The 27,014-nt window shown below is 42.4% G+C and overlaps 3 protein-coding genes across 54 annotated transcripts in view; 2 read left to right on the forward strand and 1 right to left on the reverse strand.

Annotated features, from left to right (window-relative positions):
* Nucleotides 1-16,909, forward strand: part of USP3 (ubiquitin specific peptidase 3) — a 39,518-nt gene extending 22,609 nt beyond the window's left edge. For 2 of the 3 annotated variants that reach the window (XM_083586692.1, XM_083586693.1), the window contains exons 6-15: nucleotides 690-772; nucleotides 1,262-1,375; nucleotides 5,854-5,967; nucleotides 9,686-9,832; nucleotides 10,993-11,099; nucleotides 11,189-11,266; nucleotides 11,417-11,535; nucleotides 12,423-12,536; nucleotides 12,649-12,716; nucleotides 14,144-16,909. In XM_083586692.1, coding sequence (XP_083442818.1) covers nucleotides 690-772; nucleotides 1,262-1,375; nucleotides 5,854-5,967; nucleotides 9,686-9,832; nucleotides 10,993-11,099; nucleotides 11,189-11,266; nucleotides 11,417-11,535; nucleotides 12,423-12,536; nucleotides 12,649-12,716; nucleotides 14,144-14,309 — 1,110 coding nt within the window. In that variant the 3' untranslated portion in view covers nucleotides 14,310-16,909. The remainder of the gene's footprint in view (nucleotides 1-689; nucleotides 773-1,261; nucleotides 1,376-5,853; nucleotides 5,968-9,685; nucleotides 9,833-10,992; nucleotides 11,100-11,188; nucleotides 11,267-11,416; nucleotides 11,536-12,422; nucleotides 12,537-12,648; nucleotides 12,717-14,143) is intronic. The other variant, XM_083586694.1, reaches the window with a different exon arrangement.
* A 152-nt stretch (nucleotides 16,910-17,061) lies between these two features.
* Nucleotides 17,062-26,444, forward strand: FBXL22 (F-box and leucine rich repeat protein 22). The gene is made up of 2 exons (XM_083587060.1): nucleotides 17,062-20,169; nucleotides 25,081-26,444. Exons 1-2 carry the CDS (start codon nucleotides 19,835-19,837, stop codon nucleotides 25,424-25,426), a joined length of 681 nt encoding a protein of 226 aa, XP_083443186.1. The 5' UTR covers nucleotides 17,062-19,834; the 3' UTR covers nucleotides 25,427-26,444.
* Nucleotides 26,348-27,014, reverse strand: part of HERC1 (HECT and RLD domain containing E3 ubiquitin protein ligase family member 1) — a 110,206-nt gene continuing 109,539 nt past the window's right edge. For all 50 annotated transcript variants that reach the window (XM_083586041.1, XM_083586030.1, XM_083586040.1 and 47 more), the window contains one exon: nucleotides 26,348-26,988. In XM_083586041.1, the coding sequence (XP_083442167.1) occupies nucleotides 26,803-26,988 (186 nt within the window). In that variant the 3' untranslated portion in view covers nucleotides 26,348-26,802. The remainder of the gene's footprint in view (nucleotides 26,989-27,014) is intronic.

The following is a 27,014-nucleotide window of genomic DNA, read 5'->3' on the forward strand; positions in this document are numbered from 1 at the left end:
CCCTTTGGACTGGTTGCAACTTGGCTGCAAGTTTCCCAGACATGGCCTGGAGGAAAGCTGGGTTCAGCATCTATTCACTCATTCATTCTAAAATTCTGCCCTGCATAATTTCCTAAAGGAACCCAAGCTAGCTAAGAGATCAAATGACATAACAAATAAAATAATTCCATGCTTTTAGCATAAACTCCCCCATGTGACCTTGAACAGCATATCCTGCTATCAACCTAGCCTACGTTACATGCAGAATCGAAAATATTAATAAAGGATAAATACTATTTTGCTTGCACAAGTGGACCTAATAAGAGAAGTATTATTATTAATTTATTATATTATTTATTATCTTATTTATTTATTATCTGGGTCACTGGTGGTCTCAGCCCAGCCGGAATTAGGTGTGAAAATTTGGGTGCTTTGTTCTTCTGGTGGGCACACAGCTGTTCCACTTGTGCAATTTGTGACAGCCCTTTCACAAGCTGTGTTAAATCTTTATGGGTTTGGCTCGAATCAATCATTCTCTGTGTTCTGAATTCTGTGTGGCATACTCTCATTGGATGAGAGTATTTATATGTAATGCTTTTAAAACTTGATGTAGGCATGTAGCCCTCTGTTTCAAAGAAAGCAGGTGGTTGGAAGATGATGTGTAGCCTATTGTAAGATGACTTGTTTGCCTTGATGTCTCTGGTTCACAGGGAAGCACCACAGCCCTGTGTGCTACAGGCCTTCGGAATCTGGGTAACACATGTTTCATGAATGCGATTCTTCAGTCACTCAGGTACTCACTGCTTTATTTTTAAAAATCCCACTTCTGTAATTGGCTTCTAGGCTAAGTGTTTATTGTGCACCCTGTGATGTATTGAGAGAGTAGGACAATTCACTGAGGCTAAAATATGTGCATCTGAAGGGTCTCTCTACACCCATAAGAGCAAGTTTTGCAGCTCCATTTATGTCAGTTTGCATTCCCACCAGTGGCATATCTAAAACTGACAAAACCCTGTAATATATTTGCAAATAAAACTCCCTGTGATGTTTGAAAAGAGGATCCATAAGACCGACCTCTTACTGTGCAGTTTAATTTCAAGTGTGTTAACATGCAGGTATTTGAGAGGCAATTGTAGAATGTTCAAGTTACATCTGTGTGTGCGCTTTATAGCTGCCCTGCAGCTATTCATTGCTGGGTTACAAAGAAAACAGTTAAATCCTTTGGTTTCTTTTCTGTCCCTTTTGGTACATATTTCTGGTTCACGTCTCCTTCTTTCAACAGTAACATTCAGCAGTTCTGTTGCTACTTCAAAGAATTGCCGGCTGTGGAGCTTCGGAATGGGAAGACTGCAGGCCGGAGAACTTACCATACTCGAAGCCAAGGGGATAACAGCATGTAAGTCTAAACACAGCATGTATGCCTATATACATATATATATATACAAGCAGCACACATAGTGTTTATCTGTATCCTTCCATAAAACTATAGAGTTGGAAGGGACCCCAGGTCATCTGGCTCAACCACCCAGCACACAAGAATATGTGCTGGTGATCAAAATGGGGATCAAAACCTGCAGCCTTGGCATTAACAGCAGCACGCCCTAACTACTAAGCTATTTCCACCTGTAGCACAGGAAGTGAAACGTTATACTATGTGGGTATCAGTAATACCCTGTGTATTGGCGTAATAAGTACCATGCTCTAACCACTGAGCTATCCAGCCTGTAATGCTGAGGTGTGTGGTTGTTCCATATGGTTGTTCCATCTGCATCTTGCAAAGGATAGAATTGTAGAGTTGGAAGGGACCACAAGGGTCATCTGGTCTAATCCCCTGCAATGCAGGAAACTTTTTGCCCAATGTGGGATTTGAACCCATAACCCTGAGATTAAGAGTCTCATACGACGCTGACTGAGCTATCCAGCCACACGTGCTATCACCATCAGGGGATCCGCCACCGCTCCAAGCCCCAAGCCCCATGCAGGGACTAAATCAGCACACCTGGCTTTGTCCATTGAACTATGCTGACTAAAGGGAGCGCCTTCTATACCAGCGCATAAACTCATGCAGGCCCTATTCACGCTTAAATGCAAATGTTTTAACTACGCAAGCATCCCATGTCTTAAAGGCCCCAGCATTTCTTAAAAGGCTCACGTGAACTTCACCTATAGACCCAATATACTAATAAATGCATGCAAGCCCCACTCGTGCTGAGAATCAGGCGTTACCAACCACACATGCATCCAGTGCCTTAAGAGCCCCATGAGATGCTGCTTCAAAACATGGCAGACAAAATGTAAACCCTGAAATTCCAAATCTGAGATCTACAGGCAGCCACACAGATGGAGCATTTTGAGAATCGGGCACAAGTGCTTCCACAACTAGGGCAGACCCACTGCTGGCATTATGGTGCTGTACTTACCCCCCCAACTAAGTGTGGCCACTGCCATGTGCGAGCAGCAAAGCTTGAGAGGGGCAACTCCAGTGATCGGGCCCGTTGCCTGGGTGCTCCTCCGAAAATGTGACCAACTGTGGGCTAAAGCGCTGGCGTGTCCCTGTACACTTCCAACCCTTCCAAGGGTTAAAGGACTCCAGTGCTCTGCTGCACCTGGGAACTTCAGCTGACTCCAGTGCTTGACTTGGATGAGCTGTGCCTTGCTGCCAGTGCTCCTCTGCACTTGGGGGGCTCTTCTGACTCCAGTGCTTTTACCCAATTGTCCCACGACGCTCCTCTTGCTGTGTCTTCTTAGTCTTCTTCCGATGATGCTCTGGGGACAACTGTACTGCTGGTATCGGTTCTGGCCCCCTTTTCTCCTTTTGGACTGCTCAGATGCAGTCCTCTCCTCCCCTGCCCCCCAAGCCGCTGCAGATAGGGCAAATGTGGGTTTGGCGGAAACCCAGCAAGTCCCGTGGTGACCAAGGGGTGGAGCGGTGTGGCTTTGGGAGGATGGTGGGGCCGTGCGCCAGGCCCCAAACCTTGCCCACCTCCAGACCCAGTGAGCAGTCTATATCCTCATCAGTTATTTATACTCTTGGTTGTTAATATTTTCTGGTGTATAGAATACAGTTCATGGTGTTGCTGCCTGGTGAAATTGGCACTGTTAATTCTGCTACCTGCATGTATAGGATGGGGAACCCTTTGTGACCAAGTGCATGATTTCACTCAAGAGCCAAAAACTTGTATCAGCATCTAATTTGAATTTGGGACACATGACAAGCCATTTATGTGGAGTTTCAAAAAAGAACATAGAGATCTTCTAGATGGTAGACTTCTCAGAGAACATGTGGGATTGGGTGGCTAGGTAAATATAGGAAAAAAACAAAACACATAACATGGAACAAGGGGGAGCAACAGAGGTGCCAACTTGTGAAGGAGATGGGGGTCCAAGGTGGTGTGTGGGATCGATTCATGATGTTGGAGGAGGTAGGAATGCGGCGGCAGCACAGCTTCAATGGCTGCTAACTCCTCCTGCTCCTGCCACCACTGTCTTGAGAGCTGCTTCTCCTCTCCTTCCCCTCTGTGGCAGCAGGAGAAGGAGCTGGCCACTGAAGGCACGCTGTGCTTGGCCTTGATTTTTCAGAACATTGGTGGCACCCCAAAAAAATATTGGGGTGTCCAAAAGGATTGGGTCCCCAGGAGTTGGCACCCTTGGAAAGGAAGATGGTTCACTGTGTATTCTTGGCAATGGAAATTCAACCCAAACCAGCAAAAAGAGAACCCTTCTCATGCAGATTAATCTAGCCGTGGTGGAAGGATTTAAGGGCAAATTACAAGAAGAACGGTACGCTTCTTCTATCTAGGATGGTTATCCTCTTCAGTGGGGTGACAGATGTCTTAGCCAAATCACCCTCACATCCGATATAAATGGACCCTTGAGCACCATGAACTAGAGCAAACCTGTGTTTTCAAATATATTGGAGTCTTTTTCAGTGAAACAGTGACTTGGAGATGGCACACCAAGGTGTGATGAAAATCAGAACGCAGAGAGTGACCAGGGCTCTGAAGAAGTTTTACTTCATAAAGGGCAGGAAACAGTTTGATCCCACGCTGAAAGTATTTGGCCGTAAAGTGATCCCTCAAATGCTTTATGGAGTCAAAAACTGGGGTGAGGATGAGAGTGCTATTAAGGGGTTAGAAACGGTACAAAACCAATTTCTCAAGAGATTATTTTCCCTGCTCAAGGGAACAGCAGTTGCACTCTTATGTACAGAAGCTGGATGGACAACGTTAAGTGCAAGAGCGGACTGTACCAGATTTAATTACCTGAAAAACTCCTCCATGCCATGCGAGCCTTGAACTATGTGGAATTGGAGAACAGCCAATGGTGGAAATCTAACAACCAATGTAACTTGAATTCTTATTATTTCCACGAGCTAGAGGAGATTATATCCACAGACAAACGTCAATTAAGGGATTGGTGTCATTGGACAGAATCACTACGCAATCTGCAAGCGATCAAATCCTCTAAATGTTCTCCCTGGTTCCCCCTTCTAAAAACAGTCCCTTTTAGAGCCAGTCACCGGCTGAATCTCTGGCCAGCCTCACTAAGAATCAGTTTTATCGAGCTGCATTTTCAAGCTATGCCCTTCGCCCTCTTGGATGGACAATACAACAGGGTATACTGTACAAAGACAGACTATATGTGGGCAACTGCAGGTGGACAACATCTTGCACTATTTACTATATTGCCCGCTATACACTGGACCTAGGAGGCAATTTCTCACCCAACCACCTGTACAGGAAAGCTGTCTCTCCCTTCTATAGCTTCTTAGTGATGCAAACACTTTAGTGACTTGCAAAGTTTCCATTCTTGCTCTGGTGGCCAGAAAGAGCAGAAAGAAGACCCTGGACAATATAGCATTGAACTGTAGGGGTGACACAGAGATCTAAACAGAGACTATTATTTGTGGCGAAGCATCCCTTTATCTGTGCATTTATTTTTGGTTCAGATTTGTTATGGCCAATGGATACAACAATAAAGTTATTTGGACTGGATTACAAGAAGAAATTCATGTAATCCACAGCTATCATGAATGGTCTTAGAGGAGTCTAATAATCTCTGTGGGGTTAGGAATGTCTTTTCTCACAGTGCAAGGAAATGTGAGCTGCTGCCCTCACCGCTGAGGAGCAGAAAGTGGTGTCTATGTATGTGGTCTCTCTCTTGCCACCTGATTGAAAATTCCCCGTTCTACCCAGTAACCTGAGATGGTCAGGAAAGCCCTACATTCAACTAAACATGATACAGCCTGGTTTGTTAGCTAACTTTCTCTCCAGAAGAGATTCGAGCCCTGAAAAGCCTCAATCAAATCACGTTCGTGGTCTCATTTTTCCATCTGTGAATTGAGAATAACACTACTTTGCTTGTAGTTCATGACTTAAAATTCGGTTGGCATGCATGTTTTTAGTATGGGAAGGTGAAAATTTATAAAAGTTTTATGAACCATATTCTTAGGAAGAATCTGTATAGAGTTTGGGAGAAATATAAAAATCTGCTGGAAAGGAAAACACTTTTATGGCCATCTCCTATCGAGTCTATTAAAATTAAGAGAATTAATATGGATAGACAGTGCACACTTTACAGGGGGGGGAATGACCTAATCAATAGAAAATGTAAGGAGCCATGTTACAGATTGATTACAATACCATCAGGTATTTTCTAACCCATTTAAAACATTTTTATTAAAGATTTCTTGGTTTACAAATGTATGTGCAATGTCTCTTTTTTCAAGTTACCTTTTCTACAGATCAGTTTCATTTGTTGAGACATTAGTGTTACATTAGGAAGAAAAGGGGGAAAGGTGGAGGGGGCCATGGTGAGTGGGGGTGGGGTTGAGTGGCAATGCTTCTATTAAAAACTTTCAATTTTCTTCCACAGTTCATTGGTAGAAGAGTTTCGGAAGACTCTGTGTGCTTTGTGGCAAGGGAGTCAAACAGCGTTCAGCCCTGAATCATTGTTTTATGTTGTTTGGAAAATCATGCCAAACTTTAGGTAAGTCCTATAAGAAAAGGAGGAATGCTGTTAGCAGCTCAGTGACTCTTTCCAGAACGATGGCATTTTGTTGTCCCTGAATGCAGTGTTACCTTGCTCTTGAGAGCTTCTAGCTCTGTAGGAATGATGCCCACTGTGTGCCAGCAGGCTCTTATTCTTCCAGTATAGAGGAAGCAGTGTTAGTGGTTTTTGAGTGTTTTTGTTGTATTTGAGGTCTAGCAGGGCTAAGCCATGCCAAGTTCTTAGTCTGTGCAACATGGCTTAAGTACCTGACAGAACCCAAACCTTTGCTTTTGGCAAGGACTGTGCTTAAAAATGTACAGCTCTAGCAGGTTCAAGCAAAGATACTGGGCAAAACTTCCTTGATTCTCTCAATATTGAATTCGTTTCTGTCATTGTAGTTATAAATAAGTGCTGCAAAGAGAATAAATCTATGTGCAATAGGCATTTTGCACCCAGGCTGTCAAAAAGAACAGTTCACACAAGTAAATCCAAGTGTCATTCCTCTCCAAGGTCTCCCTGTCCTGGCCCCTGAACCTCTTTCAAAGGAGCACTGAACCCTATTAGGATTAATTGTGCAGAAGGTAAGTTGCTCCATATTTTCAGGTAGTAAAGATGTTCTGTTGATGTATTAATGCCTCTAGCAGTGCTGAAAAGATGCTCTGAATGCTCACCCAGAGCCTGTGAAGTGAGAAACCCAGGCCATTCCTTTCCTTCTTCCAGTAACTGTGTGTCTATCCCTGGCTGATGAGAATCAAGGAAGTTTAGCACCAGTAGTTTCAGGCAATGGGCAAAAGTCATAATCGTGCTTCCGACAATACTTTTGGCCAGTTATCCTCCTCAACAGTTGTTTGAAGTCAGAGTAAGAGCTCTGCTCCCTAAGTTGGCTCCAGCAGATTTTCAGCACTGTGGGTTTGTTTGCTTTTAACAGAAAGGGATGTTAATGACAATAAATATATTATGGCACTCGAATGCATTTCATCAGATGGAGGAAATGTTATCCTTGGTTGGCATTGCAGGTATATGTATACCCATGGGAATCAGAGAGTGAAAAAGTAGACAGTGAGATCAGAGGGAAAAGAATTTGAAAAAATACATACATGGACAATTACATAAAGTTTAAATGTGTGAAAAATAACCAATATTCATAAAGCATTTTGGCATTGCTAAGCTAATATAATATGGGGGACACACCTTGCCATAGTCTGTGTCTTTTTTGCATCTTGTTTCCCTCTGGTCTCTTGTTCTTTGCACTCATTGCCAACTGAGACTATTACTTCACGCATCTGAGGAGCTGGACTCTCACGTCTGTTACATCTTTAAGGCGCCATGAGACTTCATTTTTGCTCTGATAGACTAACATAGCTCCCCCTTTCAGCTCTGTGACTGCACTGAAGAGTCTTGTTTCTGAAGCAATCTCAGATAAGGGCTCTGCTTGTAGTGATGGATCTACAATTCTGTCTCTTCCTCCCGCCCCCAGCAGTATTCTTAACATGTGCAAGTCATCATTAGATGCTCTATGCTTGAACCCGCCTTGAGTTAGGCTGAGAGAAAGGCTGTTTGTTTCTTGGAGACTTTACAAATATTTCCATGTTGAGAAAATATGAACAATATGGATCAAACCTTTTCAGGTGGCTTTGTTTGGCATACTCATTTGAGAAACTGTATGCTTGGAAGGCTTTTCGTGAGCAGTTTTAAGTTTGTTTCCCACTTTTCAAACTGTGGGTGGATCCAACTCAGGCCCAGGTTTCACAGTCCTCTAGCCTCGCTTCCCAGTCTGAAAAAAACAACTCGGAGGAAAACAATGAAATCCTTAGTGAGATTGTCTTGATTAGGAATGTTAACGATTCCAGATAATTTTAATAGCACATATAATACCTTCTTGGCCAAGAAATTTAATTGTATAAAATCCTGTACTGGACCGTAAACACTGACATTGCTTAGAAGCTTTGGCTTTGTACAAATTTCAGGCGAATCTGGTGTGCCATTTCTTTGTTTAACCAATTTATAGACTGTCTAATATATATATTTAAAAGCTTCTAAGTGGTTTTACAAAGTAGAAGTTATAAAATCAAAAGACATGAGAAAGTAAAACGAAATGCCGTCAATAAAAATCCAGTCAAAACCCTGCAATAAAATGCTGAGCAATGCAGTCTAAAAACATAATTATATATTTGCTCTGATTAGAAAGCTAAACGGTAATTTTTTTGTTTTCTCTATTGATTTCTTACTTGTATCCCTGGGTAAATTTAAAAATGGATTCATATTGTGCACCAGGAAATGACCCATCTAGACAATGAGAGGCTTCTCTACACATTTTTATAAACACATTTATTTTCTTTTCCATTCCTTCTCCTACCTAGGTTTCAGTGTCTTTTTCTCCTTCCCCCAAGTCAGTCCTCATTTTGCTGTTCTGTTTTTTGTTTTGTTTTGTTTTGTTTTTTGGTACTTCTGCCAACCTTGGGGATACTCCAAAATGTACTGATACGTCCCTGTTTTGGGTCTGGTGGTGCTGTTCTGACTCCATAAGTGCATTAATTTTCCCATTGAATGCTGGGAATGGGACACACAATAAGTAGCAAGCATTCTCTGGAATTGGGTGGGTGCACTGGATACTGTGCTGAAAGCATAACCCCAGTTTTGCTGCATGATTACAGCAGCAGCCATAAAATGACATCCAGTTGTTGTTAGAGCACACAAGAGGCAAGAGAGCAGTAAGGATATTGCTATTATAGGCAGGTAGATGCCACAGCAAATGTCCACATACAGGGGATGTACACTATTCAGTTGATTATTTTTGTTTTGTTTTCCTATATCTCAGTTGGGCAACCCATAGGCCCCATAGCACACCCACTGACCCACTCTCCCTATTTCTTCCTGTCAGTCCATTTTCGGCTCATGCTGGTTATGGGTGCTACAGAGCTGGCTGCCATGTTTTCTTACATTAATGTGCATGGGCACAGGGGTGTAGGAAGGGGGGCGGGGGGCGGTCTGCCCCGGGTGCCATCTCTGAGGGAGGTGACAAAAAGGCACCCTGCATGGGCACACTTGTCAGCCTGGGCACTTTCATGAGGAAACATTGCTGCTGGTCCTGGAGAAGCAGGCAGGAGATCCATGAATAGGTGGATTCCTAAAGTGGCAGCTGTTGCGATGGGGTGCTGGTGGTAGCCAGAACTCATTCCCCAACTTCCGTGTGTGCTTGGTTTACTTTTGAAATAAAATATGTTCCCATGTGTTAGGGCTACAGTACAATATTAGTTCATATTGCAGATCATTTGCAATGCCTGCAGTGTGTTCATTTTAGAGTTGTTTTCACAGGGTTTTTAAAATATATAAATGTCCCATCCTCTGTCTTGAAAATAAACCAATTAGATAAAGTAAATTGCACTACAAGTACAAAACTCCCACCGCCTTCACAACCTTACCACATTGGCATATTTCAAAATGTGTTTCGCATTGCTGGACTTTCAGCTCCAAATGAGTTTTGCATTTGAGCTGTTGTAGGGAAGCTTGTTGGCCTTTTGTTTGGTTGTAAAACTACAGGGCCATATATCTGTCTGTCACAGTGACAAGAATGATCACTCTGAGCCTTTTTTATTATAAAGTGATACATCCAACGTAACTGAAATTTCCTGGTTTGTAAGCCATGCCATGTAATGTGAATTATGTACCAATGTAAGTAAGCAGTCTGTATATTCATTGATGTGTTTGTGTTAAGGGGCTACCAGCAGCAAGATGCCCATGAATTCATGCGTTACCTTTTGGACCATCTGCACTTGGAACTCCAAGGAGGCTTCAATGGTGTTTCCCGCTCAGTCATCTTGCAAGAGAATTCGGGTCTTTCTGGTGGCAGTAGATGCTGCATGTAAGAAGAGAGGTTTTTAATCTGGTTTCCTCAAACCATAATATCTGGATTGTAGGGCAGAAAATGCAAATTATGTAGTTTCTAGACAACAAAGATTGGGAGTGGCCGTTGGCAGAAGTTTGTCAGAAAAATGCTCACACAGGTTGGGAGCCAGCATGTTAGCAGCTGGCTTTGGCTTGCAGCCTCTGATCATGCTGAAGGTAGACTCCTGGGAGCTGACATGTTATCCTCAATGGATAATTATTTCCCACCGCAGCTAATGCACTTTATTGGTGGGGCAAGCAGAAATTCCTGGCGCATCCCAACTCCCCCTCCCCCATTACCATGTGACATTTTTTTGCGTCATGTCCAGTTTCCTCACATTGCCCTTTGTATTCCAGGAGGTGAGGTGACACATGGGGAGTATGTCCCTTGGAAACATGGACCTCTTGTGCTAAGTAGATGAAGTGGGAGAGTGGCCAGTTAAATGGAAGCATCCTCATCTGCTGAAGTGGTGCTCCCATGCCTCAGCAATGTGTCTGCCTTTGAGGGATAGTTGAAGGGAAGTATAAAGGTTGAGCTTTGGGGTTCAGCCTTTTGAAAGTATAGGACATGGGTGCAGCAGCCCTCTCCAGCCCTCTCCTGATCCTAGAGGTAGAACACAGCCATCATCAATAACTAGTTGCCATTGGTAGCCTTATGTCCTTCCACAAATTTCTTTAATCATTCTTTAAATTCATCCAAGTTGGTAGCCATCACCACATCTTGCTGGAGTTAATTCCATAGCGTAACTATGCACTCTGTGTGTGGAAAAAGTACTTTTCTTTTTTCTGTCCTGAATCTTCCAGCATTCAACTTCATCGGGTGTTCCTGGGTTCTGCTGTTATGAGAGAGGGAGAAAAATGTTTTTGTACAGTATACTCCTTCTCAAACACAACTGGTGCTTCTTCATTTATTTATCTGGGGATACTTTTTGCCACTTGGGCAGCGCATAACATTTATGTTGTATTTGGGGCAATATTAGTAGCTCCATTTCTGAATGTAAGCACCTCTCCATATCTGTTCTAAGAAACTTAGATGACCTAAAGGATGTTTTCAGCATGGCTAGAGGCTCTTGGTGCTAGTTGAATGTGACCAACTGTGCAGTGCTGACCCTTTTCTCCTTGTAATGTTACCTTCAGAAATGGCACGTCTACTGTTGTCACAGCCATCTTTGGAGGCATTCTGCAGAATGAAGTCAACTGCTTGATATGTGGGACTGAATCCAGAAAGTTTGATCCATTCCTAGGTAAATCATGCATCTTGAAAAGTTTTATGAGCAGATGTTATGTTTTTGACATTAGAAACTAATTTTGAAATTGCCTGTGTCTTCTTTAGACCTTTCGCTAGATATTCCAAGTCACTTCCGAAATAAACGTAAGAACCAAGAAAATGGACCAATGTGTACATTACCAGGTAGGTGGTGGTGTTTTTTTAAACCCTTGCCATCTGCATATATCAATTGCCTTTTTTGCCTCTTTCATCAGTATTTTTATTTAGATCATTAGAGGGATGAGTCAAAAAGCAGAGGAAATGACTTTAATCATGTCAATTCAATTGTTCTAGATTGTCTTCGCAGTTTTACAGACCTGGAAGAACTTGATGAAACAGAGCTCTATATGTGCCACAAATGTAAAAAGAAGCAGAAGTCCACCAAGAAATTTTGGATCCAGAAACTACCAAAGGTGAGATCTAGGAGTTGAAAGTTGTAAAAGATTATGGATCTCAGCCTTCTGCAAACTGGTGCCTCCCATATAATTTGGACTACAGCTCCCTATTTGCCTCAGCCAGCACAGCTGGGTTTAGAGATGAGCAGAAACGACTTACCTGATAATAAGCAACACTCAAGATAGAACAGACTCAGACAAGAGGAATTATTTAAAAATTAGGATTCAAGGGACTGGAGTTTTAAAGGAAGGGTCTTAGTGAGAGAGTGATTTTGATTGGCATAAGGAGATACTCATATCACAAGCAACCCCCCCCCCCAAATAAAACCAGCCACCACTCTTCCAGTGTTACTGCTGCTAAGAGAATGAACTAGCAGAGGGAAATGGAAAACAGTGGCACAGGTCTGTCATATTACTTTATCATCCTTCCTATGTGATTGAAGACATTCCTTCTAAAGTCATTCTTTGGTTGGAAGTTAGAGCTGTCAGTCACAAAATGAACTTCTCTTTCATGCCTGATTTGCTTCAGAGAAGGTCCAAATCTCTTCAAAACAAGCCACTTTGAAAGTGCACTCTTTGACCAAAGTGATTGCGCACCCCAAACCTGAAGTGGGATGTTGCTTCAGTGTTCATTCTGCGGTAAAATAGCTTGTATCTCAGAGCCGTAGTAATTTGTCGTTTTTGCTACTGCATATGGGCCTTTTGGGGGGAGGAGGGGAAATGTTTTATTTCTGGAATTTTCTCTTTAAGCAAAAGGATCATGTGGATATAAATGTGACAGCTACTTTGCTATGATATGCTCTTGACATGCAGAGGAGGTGGCAGGTCTGTTGTTTTTAAAGTACTCCTCCATTAAGGAATTTGTAGCATGTCCTTCGGCTTATGTGCCATTTTTAATTCCACAGGTGCTATGCTTACATCTAAAACGCTTTCACTGGACAGCTTATCTGAGGAACAAAGTGGACACGTATGTTGAGTTTCCCCTGAGAGGCCTAGACATGAAATGTTACTTGCTAGAGGTACAGTGACTTGTCATGGGGAGCTGCTAGTCAGGGGCCCTGGAATGCTGCTGGGAAATTCTCAATTCCTCTTCTCTCTTGTCTCTCTTCCTTGTCCCCCTCCCAATTGCAGCCAGAAAACAGTGGTCCAGAAAGCTGTCTGTATGACCTTGCAGCTGTGGTGGTGCACCACGGTTCAGGGTGAGTATGATTGGATCCTGAAGGCTCTTTTGCCTTTCTGAGTTGATGATTGAAAGGCTTCTCTGCTGTAAAACCTGCATCACTCCACTGGGAACCAAGCATTAATTGAAAAAGAATGTATGGGAACGACTGGAAGTGGTGACTAGAGAGGGAGCCTTGCTATGTCAACCTAATCTATGCAGAATGACCTTGTTAGCTTTGCTTATCTTATTAATTCCCATTTTAAGTTTAACAAATCAATAAAGAGATGCAACGCTTTGCCTGAAAATATTGTCTGTGGTCCTGATTGAAATTTTATACTTCACAATCTTATTTGAGTTACTTAAATGAAATGGAAATCCATTTAATTCCTACATGAGTGGTAGCTGGTCACATTTGATATTTTGTTTAAAAGTGCAGTCATCCAGGTGAGAAGCAGCTTGTTGTCAGAGGAGCTGTTATTTTTTTCAAAAGGAGAGCTCTCATATCTAGAAGACAAATGCCTCTTGACACACAAATTAACACACAAAAAGATAATTCAGAATTAGAACTATTTAAATGTGGTTTGGGATCTTGGTTCTTTCCCAAGAACCTGAATGGATTACAATCCAGCTGGCTTCACATTATATGGTCTGACTGTAACTGACCAGGCTACACTCTCAAAAATGATGTAGGCTGATTAGTGGCTGGTCTGTTAGACTTGGGCCTGAGATGTGGGTTCCACTTGCTACATGGCCCTGGGCAAGTCCCATGACCCCAAAAGGGCTTCTGCTTGTAGCAACAGAAAAAGAAAATGCAGTGCTGAATAGCCTCTGGCAAAAACAGGGCCGGAGGTTCTTCCTGAATAAGCCAACAGCATCAACTAAATAAGTCATATTTATTTTTCTCTATGACATGGGGAGAGGTAGCCACTCTTGCTTCATGCACCAGGCATTGTGGAGACCCTAGCTGGTTGATTATGGGCTAAACTGCTGGCAAATTTAAGGAGACGGTCATTTTCCGCCTTGGCTAACTAAGTGCTGGGAATAGAAGTAGAGAAGTATTCTAGTCAAAAAGTAAGGCAGTGAAGACCAAACTAATGGAGAGCACGCCCAATGGATGAGCAGGCAGGACTGGAGAGGTGCAGACTTTTCCCAGTGGATGCTTCAGACTTGCATAAGCCCAGTCTTGAGAGTGAGCAGGAGGAGAGAACCTCTTCCACCAACAGGCTGCGTTTATCTTTGCATGGCTATGTGCCTAAGGCTCCTGAGCATTAGAAGGCATTCTGGAAATGTTTCATATCAGTGTTTGCGTTGGATGTATCCAATGCAGGAAAAGGCAGTTGAGGCATGGCAAGTATTTTAAGATGAGGGAAATAGCTAAAACCAGGATCCTTCCCCATGACCTTATTTTTAAAATAGAAAGCAGTGAGTTAATTTCCCTCATGCTATGTTTCTTGATGTTCTCAGGGTTGGCTCTGGACATTATACAGCCTATGCGACTCATGAAGGCCGATGGTTCCATTTCAATGACAGCACCGTGACGCTGACTGATGAGGAGACGGTGGTGAAAGCCAAGGCTTACATCCTCTTCTATGTAGACCGGCAGGCCAAATCAGCATCTGATAAACTTTAATACCTCTTCCTGCCCTGTGCATATCAAGTCCATCAGACAAAACATTTCCAATCCTCCACAGATACTTGATCCAAGACTCTTGATTTCATTGTGCACTTTTCATTTTTTTTTCTTGTGGGTTCTGGTTTTATTTTGTCAGTAGTAGAGTATTTGATTTGTTAACATGGACACAAGCTAACTGTTGTTAGTCATACCAGGAAAAAAAAAACACCTCATTTGCTACTTCAACCCAATTTTTATATATAGTTTCAAGAGCTACTTTAGTTGTTTGACTTTGTATATCATTGTATATCAATGTTGGAGTTTGCTTTCTGAAGGCACATTTACATCAAAGAAACTTGAATCCTTCTAATAAGCACATTTGTGTACCTAATTATGAAATAGTCTGGAGGCTTTCAGCTGTCTGGGAAGGCTTTTTTTCTTAAGATCAAGGACTTGTACCAAACACTTTATGTGTGGACAGTTGTTTGGCTGCCTGTAAAAAGAAAAGGAGTGTATGAATTGTGGCCTCATTCAACAGGCCATGTAATCGCTGCTACTCTTTGTCTATGGAGGCTGCTTTCTTTCAAAATTCTCTGTACTTTGGTAGCTGGCTTCATTGTTTATCATAGGAATTTTACTCCATTTTTTCATTTCTCCTTTAAAGCAAGAGGAAAGATTAGTGTTCTACAGCGATTAAGCTATAAAAAAGCTGAGAAAATTCAGGATTTGCTAGTCTTTCCATTAAGATTAGAACTGTGTGTATAATCCATCTCGTAATACTATCATGCATCCTTTTGTCTTGTGATGCCTTGAAGGTAGAATGGAATAGGTAAAATTACCATCCCTGTATCATGGAAGCAGCAGTCTTGGGTGACTGCAAATGTAGAGACTATAGTCTTCACTAGTATTAATAATCCCTGTTGCAGCATTGCAATCCTGGGTTCCTTGTTGGCATTTCTTTGCTCTGCATCTTGTGGTTTGTTGCTGCAGATTTGGTTTACAGTTGTAAGGAGCCCAGCCCAGCAGGGATTCTGGCTCTCATTGACTAGTTCAAATGAACAGAAGGGTGCTCTCTTGCAACTCTGGCTATTTTGAGGAGAGGCTGGCCCCCTCAGATTGTGCCCATGTGCTTTACACATACTTGATTGCTTTTTCACACACCCAATAGGAAATTATAGCACCATTTTGTGGTGCTATGCTCACCCCAGGGTTTCAAATTAGAGAAGAGAATCAGGTCGCTGGAGTTTGTAATGAACCTCAGTGATGCCCAAAGGGTCCATGGTAGGGTTATGATCAAGTTCCCTGGGATTATAACCCTGAATTAGCATCTGCTTAAGTGAGGAGGCAGAGCGAAAACATCAGGTCACATTATGTGCTATATTTCCTCAGCACCAGCTCCTGCTGGAATTAAGGAGGAAGCTTCAGAAAGTAATGTAAATGTGCCTTTCTTAAAAATTGGCTATGTTAAATAGCTGGGTCTGGTTCTCGTTTCTCCCCTTTCTCTTTCACCTTTTGCCTCCCTCTTCCCCTCCTCCTTTTTTGTCATGGTATCTTTCCCCTGTGTGAAGACCTTCTTTCTTTTTGGAATGTGGCAGTTGAAATGCAATGCACTTACTTGTTCCTGTTTTTGAAGCCAGCTGTGCGGTGGCTCAGGCACGTCAGTTTGGACAAAGAAGCCTTTTCCTAATTTAGCTCCACCCACCCCTGCAAATGCAAATGTCTAATCAGTGAGTTGTGGCAACACAAGTTATTTCTCTTCCTGGTGGAGATTTCCTTATCCGCTGGATTATACTCAGTGAGTCGTGTCAAAGTGACAGATTTGAAGCAGTCAAAGTGTGTACTGCGCCTGGATTAGTATTTTATTTTTACCCTTGTTTGTATAACCTGAGTCTAAAGGGGAGGGTGGGGGGACTTTTTCAGTTCTGCCACCTCAGCTGCCAGGTGTAGCACTGCCAGCCAGTGACAGTTATGGGCAGGAATGTGCAGCTGGTAATATAGGTAAGCACCAGAGATGCTCTCTGAAAAAGCACTGGCTTAGTTCACGCTAGTTATCAACACTTCCCAATTAAAGGTTGCTCCCCTGTGTAGTTGTTGGGAACCATGCCCTGTCTTACCCCCCACTCCACCCACCCCATTTCCTGCAAGATGAAGCCTGTCTGCTTCACAAATGGTCCACCCCCACCACCCCAAAGGTGCTCTGCCTAGGAAGTTCTGTTGATGAACCAGTGTTCCCATTCCACAGACAAAAGGATTAGGCAACTAAGACCCAACTACAAAGGTAAGAGGCAGTCAGACTTTCAGGCACTTGTGGTGACTGGTTGGAAATGGCAGTGTGGTGCTTTTCTCTCTCTCTCCCCCCCCCCCATTCTCTCTCTTTCACTCTCTCGCTCTCACTGGAGTGGTGATTTGCATCTTGAATACCCTTTGGTGCCTGCGTGCATGAGAGGGGCCTTGGGGTTCTAGTGCCATAGCTGTGATTGTTTGCCATTAAAATATTGTGTGTAATCCTCGGTGAGGACTGTTGAGCATTTCGGAAGGGGATTGTTGGCCACAATTCAAATTCCTTCATAGAACATATTCCTCTGAAAGATTTGCCATTAAAGTCTTTTCTCTCTGTGCTCATTGTGTGAGAATCAGTTTTCCTGAGCTTCTGGAAGAAGAGCCCTTTAATGAACTAGATTTACATTTTTGATCAGGGCAAGTAAGAATTGACAGAAGTTCCTGGAAAAGCTCCAGGAAAGCTGGCAGGGAACTTTTTGTAAAAGCTGGTGGAACAGGTTTTTTTCAAGGCCGGAACTGGATCATACTTGTATACCAGGATTGCCATACTTTGAAGAGCAAAAAAAGAGGACACATTCCTTAGGTTATCCTCCTAAGGAAACATGCATACATTTAAGTGGTTAACATTTTATTATAGCACAATCACGTATCAAAATATGTACAATTACTCAAAGAAAAACAATATCCTAGTAATGCTTTGAAACTGTTGGAATATAACATTTAAACCACATTAAGTAAGCTTTCTTTATTTTTTAATCCTAAATATTATTTCTAATACTTTTAGGTTATTGGGAAATCTTCCAGTGTTTGTGTTCATTATGCAGAACATGACATACTTCAGTTTTGTTTCCTAAATGTAAGCCAAAAATGTTAGATTCCAATCAGTTTAAAGCACTGATAATTTTCCAGAAAACTCTTCACCACTGCTAAGTTAAGGAGGGAGACCAGAAGGACCGAGAGGCCACATGCCCAGGGCCCGATGCAGCCAGGGGGGCAGGGGAGAGGCCAAACTACAGGAGTTGCGCTCCAGCGGAAGATCCTTTGCAGCCTCAGAGCCTGGCTTCTCCTCCCTCTTCTCCCCCAGGGATATGCCTGCCTCCCTCACTCTGGAATCCCATGCTCCACACGCACAAACGATGTTTCGTTCTTCCCTAAGTCTGACCAGTGGAGGGTGGTGTGGAAGAGGAGGAGGAGGAGGAAGTGGCTTTGGCGTTGCGGCTCTAACCTGCCAGCCAAGCACACTAGCTCCAGCAGGAGCCCGGATTTGACAGCTCCTTTTTGCTGCCGCTTCTCCCCTGCTGCGTGCACAACTCCTCGCTCCAGCCAGCCGCCAAACCCGGACATTTTGCCAAATTTATAAATTCTGCCTGGAGAGAAATTTTGACCATGAAAAAGAGGTCATGTCCAGGAAAAACCAGACATATGGCATCTCTATGTACGCAGAGTATGTTTGGCTAAATATTTCTTGTAGGTTCCTCCCCTTTGCAGACTCGATACAAAGATTGCATTATTTCTTTTAGTCAGCTGTTGTGTGTTTGCATCCTTGATCATTTAGAACAGCTGTGTGGAGCCTTTCTGTAGAACAGCCCCTGTCCAGTCAATGACGACCTCTCATTCCCCCAGCAGGGGGTCTTGGAAGGGGCTCCAAGAGGACCGGCTTCCTTTCATTTCCATTCTCTTGTACCTCCACTGAAGTTTCTGTTCCTTTTTAAGGGAATAAGTTTCACTTGGGGCTATGGGTTGTGCTTCATGAAGAACCCAGATGGGCATTTGCAGGGCGTGTGGTCAGTGTGTCAGACTAGCCCACGAGTGACCAGGGTTCAAGTCCCCACTCAGCAGAGAAGTTCCCTGGGTGACTGGGCTACATCACGATACAATAATCTTTATTGTCATTGTCCCATGCAGCACAACGAAATTGAAAAAATCTACACCAGACATTCAAAAACCAACAAGCCAGCTATCCCAGCCTGGTTAACGCCCTAAAAACTCTGATACCCCATAATTAAATACAATATACTCCCATAGAGACTACCTTACACTGCATTTAAAACCAAAATCACATTTGGATAGAAACAGGGTGCTTCTGAGGGTAAAAAGAGGGCAAGACAGTTTCTTGAAGGAAATGTGAGATATAGATGCAATAATGAATCAAAGAGGACACAGGGAGCGATACGGCTGCCTCCCCTCCTCAAGATACAAAGGAGATGAATGGATTAATTTTTGCCCAGATCTTTTCTTCTCACAGGCTGGGTCTGTCTGTCCTTGGAGATGTTTAAATATAACAAAGGCCAAGCTGGAGCCTTGGGTGCCAGAGCAGGTGCCTTAAAGCAGCTTCTGGCTGGCAGTAGCTCGTCACACCCAAGCAATGGGAAGGTGGGCTTCAGTTCTGTAGTTTTTCATCCAGGCAGGCAGCAAGGTAGGAGGGCAGAACTACTTCACAAATGACTGGGTGAACCTTTTAACTCCTAACAAAGCTCAGAGCTCTCATCATTTCTTGGAAGTCTCTGGAAATTTCCTCTACTTCTCATCTCTGTTTAACCAAATACATGAACTATGTAGCTGAAGTGTCCCATTCTGCAACATGATGAGACCTTCACAACAAAAAATAACAGAACCTGCCCCCCCAAGCTAGCAATAACCACTCCATCATTTGAGAGCTACTGACTTCTAAGTAATGACTGCATCCAGCTGTTGTCCAGCAAACTAGGTGCTGCTCATCGAGAGCTTTGAAGCAGAGAGTCTTAAACTTGCATTGTAGAATCTCGGTGGATTTATAAGGTGTGTAAATCTTGGCTGTCTCCCCCATGTGGGCTGCCTTTGGTGCACAGCCATTCTTTGAAATCAGGAGCTGCCCTGGTATGATCTGAACCAGCTTCAGACCTTTTACAGGGGAAGCAGTGGCTTTATCCATCATGTGACATAAACAGATGGGTGGGCTGGGAAGCGCTCTAAACAAGCAGAAACCACCTCCTAAACATGAATAGTCTCGGAGGCAAATAAATCCTTTTAAGGCAAGATTTGACTAAACTAAGCCATTTTGCTCCTGCTCTAGCCATTCCACGGGGAGAAGAGACTGAGTCTGCAGCCAGCCTCCCCTTGATCCTTGCCCTTTTTTGAAACGCCTTTGCCAGCTGGCAGCCAAAAATAGCTTCCATTCCACACCATATTTGTGCAAGAGACCAGAAGTGACTTGGAAGCCGTTCAGGCCTCCTGTCTTGCTGCTGAAACATACAATACCTTCTCCCTACAGCCACTCAGTGGCAATGCATATCACACAGATGAATTGGGAATGCCTTCTGCACATCTTCTCCTTTTTGGATAAAAAGAGCAGGAAAAATTTAGCCCAGACTTGTGTTAAGTTGTTCAGGGTCTTTCAGGATCCCTCGTTATGGCCTCTGCTGCATTTTCATTCTCCTGCAGAACTGACCAAGAACAACTTTGTTCTGGGACCAGCCTTGCGCCACCTCTCCATCTGCTGGCATTCCAGCCAAGTCAAAGTGTGCAACGTTGAGAACTGGATGAAGAGCACCTTGCAGCAGAACATCTGCAAGACCCACGAGCACATAGTCAATAACTTTTTACAACAAGTTTGCAACAGGTAAGTTCTTGGGCAGTGAAATGCTTCATAAAACGGGTGGCTTCTGTAATAGATGGGAGTTGCATAGGCTGCAGTTGTACGATCTAATGCCTCTTAGATTTTCTGCAGTTTCGCATCAGAATCACAGTACTTTTGTACATGCATTTCTTGAGTACTCTTCAATCATTGTAACAGACAGCACAATACAATATTTCTAGTAGGGTTCTTCCTATTCTTATCCCTTATTTTCTCCCCGTGGGACCATTCCAACATCTTTTTAAGGTGAAAAAATCAAATCAAGCATAGCAGCCTTCTATGCTTTGGAATTTCCAGCATGTGCTGTACCTTGGCCAGCTATTCCAAGCAGTTTTCAAATGGATGTTATTGCAGTCCAGCTAAAGCAAACGAATTTTGGGCCCCTCCTTCATTTCACTGTAGGAAGATTAACTATTGATAGCCTAAGACAAGGTACAACTAATTCCACAGCTACAAAAAGGTCACTCCTTCCAGAGTGTGGGGAAAAATACAAAAACCTGCTGGAAAGGAAAACACCTCTATGGCTTTCACCCATAGAAGCAGTCTCCTTGAAAAAAACGAAATATGGACTGAGACTGGGCAACACAGAGTTTTTGAACTTTACAGACCAAGAGGCAAAGATTAAGAAATATGAGGACATTACAGAAGCATCGAGGGATTGGTTACAACTGAATTAAATTTTCAAAATTAAAAAAATGGTTTTATGAATCAGAGCTCACAATTTGAAAGGGAGCTTATAGAGAACACAGAAAAATTGATTTCTAGAATGTATAAGTTGTTATTGGAGTGGGAAAGAAAATATGTGCTGGTAAAACCAGGAACGATACATAAGGCAAGGGATATAGGATATAATATTGAATTGAGTGCATGGGATAAACCATGGAAGTAAAATTTACTGCATGTTATACATTAAAAGAGAATTATATGGGGAAGCGAGCCAGATGGTGGGGTATTAATAATAATAATTTTAAAAGTATGAAAATGATATATAGGTGGTATCTAGCACCTAATAAGTTGCCGAAGATGTATAAGTCAGAACTAGATACTGCTGGAAGTGTAAGGAAAATTGAGGTACCTTCTACCATATGTGGTGGGCATGTAAAGTAGTGAAAGGCTTCTGAGAGATGATTTAAAATGAAATGATTTTTTGTGTGAAAAGGTCTTTTATAAAAATACCAGAAGCTGTTATTTTAGGAATAATTGGTTCAGGTATACCCAATGATCTGAAAAATATTTTAATGTATGCAACAACGGAAGCCTGAATGGTGTACGCTAAAAAAATGAAAGGAGGGCACAATACCAACAAAGGAAGAATGACAGATGAAATTAATGCTAGACTAACTGATAGAATAACAGCAGGAACAAAAAGTCTTTAAAGAAGATTAGGAAAAAATTATGGAGTATTTGAAAAAGTATTGTAAGCAACTTAAAATGTTAGCAGGATTAGAATAAATTTAGCAGTAAAATTATAAATGGAGGAAAAACTGAAAGAGAAAGAATAAGGAGTAATTAAAATATGCAACAGTAAAGGAGAAATTGGAATGAACCATGGAAGGGGAGGAAGGGAAGTTGACGTTTAATGTAGGGTTTGTTGATAGATTCGATAGATACACCTTCGTGCAGTAGTTATTGCATACATGAGTACAGTTTGGTATTTCCTAGGTATTTGTTCTAAGAAGGCTTCTGGTTTCTTTTAAAATGTGAGCTTAAATTTTTTTTGAGTTCGTTATATGCCATCTCCCCTTTTTTTTTTGGACACATTTACAATTCACACATATAAATTAGCATATCCTCTATTTCTGAACACTTCCAACACAAGTTGGATCTTTTCTTGTACATTCTAGCGATTTTACTGGACGTCAGAAACCATCTGTAAGGTCATTTTTTGGCTATTCTCTTTAATTGTGTAACATGCCAAAAAAATTATTGTCTTCCAGTTTTCCCCATGCAGATAGCTCGATATTATGTCCAATATCCGACGCCCAGTGTATCACTGCTGCCTTCACTAACTCATCTTTTGTTTCCCATTCTAATAGGATTTGGTATATTCTTGGTAAGTTTCTTGTTGCTTCCTAATAGTGTTTTTTCAAACTCTGACCCGCCTTCCACAAACCCTCTTTCTTTATCTCTCCTATATATCTTGCTTGAGTATTCGGAAACCAGTGTGTGACTACTCCTGTTAGTAGCTCTCAATTTTTGAGTCTGGTAGTGTCATTCTTACATTCCAGTAAGTCCTCATATGTCCCCCATTTTTCCTCCAGATTGATCTTTTATTGCTACCACCTCTAGTGGGGAAACCCAGCATGGGTTCTTTCTTTCTAACAGGTCTTTGTACCTACTCCATACATTGTGTAGACTTCCTAATCATATGGTTAAAGCAGCCTTTATGTACTTTATTGTTGTTGTTTAGTCGTTTATTCGTGTCCGACTCTTCGTGACCCCATGGACCAGAGCACGCCAGGCACTCCTGTCTTCTGCTGCCTCCCACAGTTTGGTCAAACTCATATTAGTAGCTTCGAGAACACTGTCCCACCATCTTGTCCTCTGTCATCCCCTTCTCCTTGTGCCCTCCATCTTTCCCAACATCAGGGTCTTTTCCAGGGAGTCTTCTCTTCTCATGAGGTGGCCAAAGTATTGAAGCCTCAGCTTCAGGATCTGTCCTTCCAGTGAGCACTCAGGGTTGATTTCCGTCAGAATGGATAGGTTTGATCTTCTTGCAGTCCATGGGACTCTCAAGAGTCTCCTCCAGCACCATAATTCAAAAGCATCAGTTCTTTGGCAATCAGACTTCTTTATGGTCCAGCTCTCACTTCCATACATCATTACTGGGAAAACCATAGCTTTAACTATATGGACCTTTGTCGGCAAGGTGATGTCTCTGCTTTTTAAGGTGCTGTCTAGGTTTGTCATTGCTTTTCTCCCAAGAAGCAGGCGTCTTATAATTTCGTGACTGCTGTCACCATCTGCAGTGATCATGGAACCCAATAAAGTAAAATCTCTCACTGCCTCCATTTCTTCCCCTTCTATTTGCCAGGAGGTGATGGGCCCAGTGGCCATGATCTTCGTTTTTTTGATGTTGAGCTTAAGACCATATTTTGCGCTCTCCTCTTTCACCTTCATTAAAAGGTTCTTTAATTCCTCCTCACTTTCTGCCATTAAGGTTGTGTCATCTGCATATCTGAGGTTGTTGATATTTCTTCCGGCAATCTTAATTCCAGTTTGGGATTCATCCAGTCCAGCCTTTCGCATGATAAATTCTGCATATAAGTTAAATAAGCAGGGAGACAATATACAGCTTTGTCGTACTCCCTTCCCAATTTTGAACCAATCACTTGTTCCATATCCCGTTCTAACTGTAGCTTCTTGTCCCATATAGAGATTTCTCAGGAGACAGATGAGGTGATCAGACACTCCCATTTCTTTAAGAACTTGCCATAGTTTGCTGTGGTCGACACAGTCAAATGCTTCTGCGTAGTCAATGAAGCAGAAGTAGATGTTTTCCTAGCTTTCTCCATAATCCAGTGCATGTTTGCAATTTGGTCTCTGGTTCCTCTGCCCCTTCAAAATCCAGCTTGCACTTCTGGGAGTTCTCAGTCCACATACTGCTTAAGCCTGCCTTGTAGAATTTTAAGCATAACCTTGCTAGCGTGTGAAATGAGTGCAATTGTGTGGTAGTTGGAGCATTCTTTGGCACTGCCCTTCTTTGGGATTGGGGTTCTACACAGGATGGATTGTTCTACACAGCCAGTCTGAGGTCTATCAAGCAATTCTCCCAACTCCTGGAGCAGCTGAAAGACTAACAAATATTAGGGCATAAGATGCCCTTACATTAACAGGGTCCATTCACACAGATTGGTATTGAACAGCAGAAAAGCTTCAGTAGCCAATCTGTGTATGCACCCTCCTCTTAGGTTGCTGAATGGTGAAGCCTTCCTAAGACTGCAAGGCAGAGAAGTAGCCTCCATGCACTTGTGATGGCTATATTCTGCCTCTAGCTACCAGTTATTAGGGAACATCAGGAGGGCTTCTGCTCTCTTGCTGGGCAGAATGCAAGCAGGGAATGCTGTAAGATGATAGGTCTGTGGTCTGATCCAGCAGGTTCACCTTTGCATGACTTTACCTCACTTAAGTTGGAATAACCTTCCCAGTATGTTTAACTAGCTTATATTTGATATGTTCTAAATATTTTGAGGTTAGCTAGATTATAATATTGGGAGATGCTGCAGAGGGATATTCCCTATTGGTCTGATGCTGCAAATGCAACAGTTTTGTGGAACCTAATGGATTAAAATTTATTCTGGCATAAGCTTTCTGGAGCAGGGAAAGGGAATTCATGGCCCTCTAGCTGTTAGTATAAATAAAAAATTATCATCATCATTACCAAACGGAAGCTCCCAAATTAGTCGCCCTGGAATTAGAAGGTCCACTTGATTAGATGCTTGAAGCATTATCCATAGCTATACATACATGGTTTGGAGAGGGTTTTGTAATAATAATAATAATAATAATAATAATAATAATAATAATAATAATAATAATAATAATTTATTTATACCCCGCCCATCTGGCTGAGTTTCCCCAGCCACTCTGGGCGGCTTCCAATCAAGTGTTAAAAACAATACAGCATTATATTAAAAACTTCCCTAAACAGGGAAGTTGTACGTTAGAGGGAAATTAATGGCCATTGTTAATGCAATTTATTACTGTATTCTATGGGCTGTTTGCTCCTAGAGAACATGGTCAGTATAAAGTCTCATTTGAAATAGTGCTGTGTTTTCTGCTTCATATAGATATGGACCAGAGTTTGAATTGGCTTCAGTGGAGTGAGGGGTAGAGGACTTTAGCACTGTGTGGCTTACGTTTTACTTTTCTAACCTATAGCATTCATTCTTTCAGATGCCCCAACTTGCTGTCTTTGATGCTGTCTGGATGTGGCCATGTCACAGACGACTGTATCACGCTGCTTCTGATGAGCTGCTCCTGTCTGAGCACTCTCCAACTTGAAAATTGTGTCCAGATAACTGACCGGACTTTGGAAGCTGTAATCCTCTACGCTACGTCTTTAGAAATTTTACATGTGGACTTCTGCAGGAATATAACTGAGGCTGGTTTGCAGCAAGTCCGTAAAAATCGGCCATTGCTCTCTCTAAAAGCAGAGAGAAGTGCAGACATGATCCCAGACAAAAAGCCAGGCAGCAACTCGCCTGCAGAAAGAGCGTTCAAGAAGCTGCTGTGGCACTAAGCCAAGAGAGAAGCTGCCGGGCTCTGTGCTCTTTCTGTTGTGAGATGGTGACCATGCGCATACAGTCACCTGGCTGTTCTCATGCACAAACTCACTAAATTGTGAGAATGGCAAACCCCTGGAGTTAGGTACTCAGAACTAGCAACCTCACAGCTGACTGAAAAGTTTGCAGAGCCAGAGGAATTTGTTAAGTGTGGGGTGTGGGGTGTGGGGTGTGGAACAGTTCCTGATGGTTTGGGAACATTAAGTGTTCAATTTCATAAAGTGCTTTGGCTTTTGTGCTTTTTTTTTTTAAGGTTACTTAGTAAGATCCAGAAAGAACCCGCTCTTGATGTTGTGAGAATGCATTTTTTCCTCCATTTGGGCAGGGAACAACTGGGTTCCTCCAGCTGTTTGACACCAAGCTCTTCCCTGACCATTACTAGCCTTGGGCTGGTGTGAGGTGGAGGGTCCCAGCTGCTTTATTTACTGGAATCTCAAAAATACCTCAAAAACTGACAAAGGAAATTGCTACCTTACAATGGCTTAAACAGTGTCTCTTAGTGCAAGTGATGTAAATCTATTAACTGCAATTCTTCACTACTCTTTACTTTTATACTACCTTCCTTTGAAAGCCCTCTCAGATTACCACTCCTCTGGGACTGTAAGAAAAAGTAGCATTGCATCCACAGCTGCACAATTAAGACTAATTGTTGAGCCATAAGACAAAAGTGAGTGAACAAAGCACATGTCCTGTTTTGATGTTCCAGCTCTCATTGGAAGTCCTGTAGTTTCATGTGCCAGATTACAGAAGCCTCCATCCCGGTTTCAGCTGTCAACCTCATTTAAGGAAATTAATATACTGTGGAAGACAAACTGGAGACCCAAATGGCAAGCCACAGTTCTGGGTCAGCACCATGTCAAATATTGACAAAACCACAGTTCAGTTCTTGAATTTGCTTTATTTTCTCTGCATAAGGAACCCTGGACAGGCATTTCAAATTAAAACAAAAATAAATATATGAATATTCATGTAAAACTGTCCTTTCTAATGAACAATTATACACAATGTACAACTCTTCATGTTCACTGGGAGGGTTTACAAAATGTACCATTCCCAACAAAAATGCACCAGAAAGGCTCCATGCAAACTTATCAAAAGTGAACAAAAATATGGGGGGAGGGGGAGGGGGAGAAAACCCTTACTGATCTCACTTTTTGCAATTTTTTTTGTTTACAGTCACAAAAAAATAAACACACCTAAGTTTTGTTACATTTAGAGTAACTAAAAAGGTGGCAGCTGTTTATGTTCCTAAAACATCTATTGTTACCATAAAATGGTGTCAACATTGAAATCTGACATGGGCGAAAAAGGCAGATGATTTTTGTCCACAGAGTTAATAATCTGTGTCTGAGCCCTCAGCGTTGTCCACATTTCGGGACAGCATGTAATTGTCCATATCTATAGACCTGCAATTGTTGATTGCATAGCGCAAACGCTCGGCCATGATTAGCTGACTGGAATAGGGTGGGAGCCTCAGTTGAAAGAAACAAGTCTGTGAGGTAGGCAAGCTGTCGTAAGGCTGTGGAGAGGAAGAGAAAGGAAGAC

Source organism: Podarcis filfolensis (genome assembly GCF_964270895.1).
Source record: "Podarcis filfolensis genome assembly, chromosome: 14".
NCBI classification, from domain to species: domain Eukaryota; kingdom Metazoa; phylum Chordata; class Lepidosauria; order Squamata; family Lacertidae; genus Podarcis; species Podarcis filfolensis.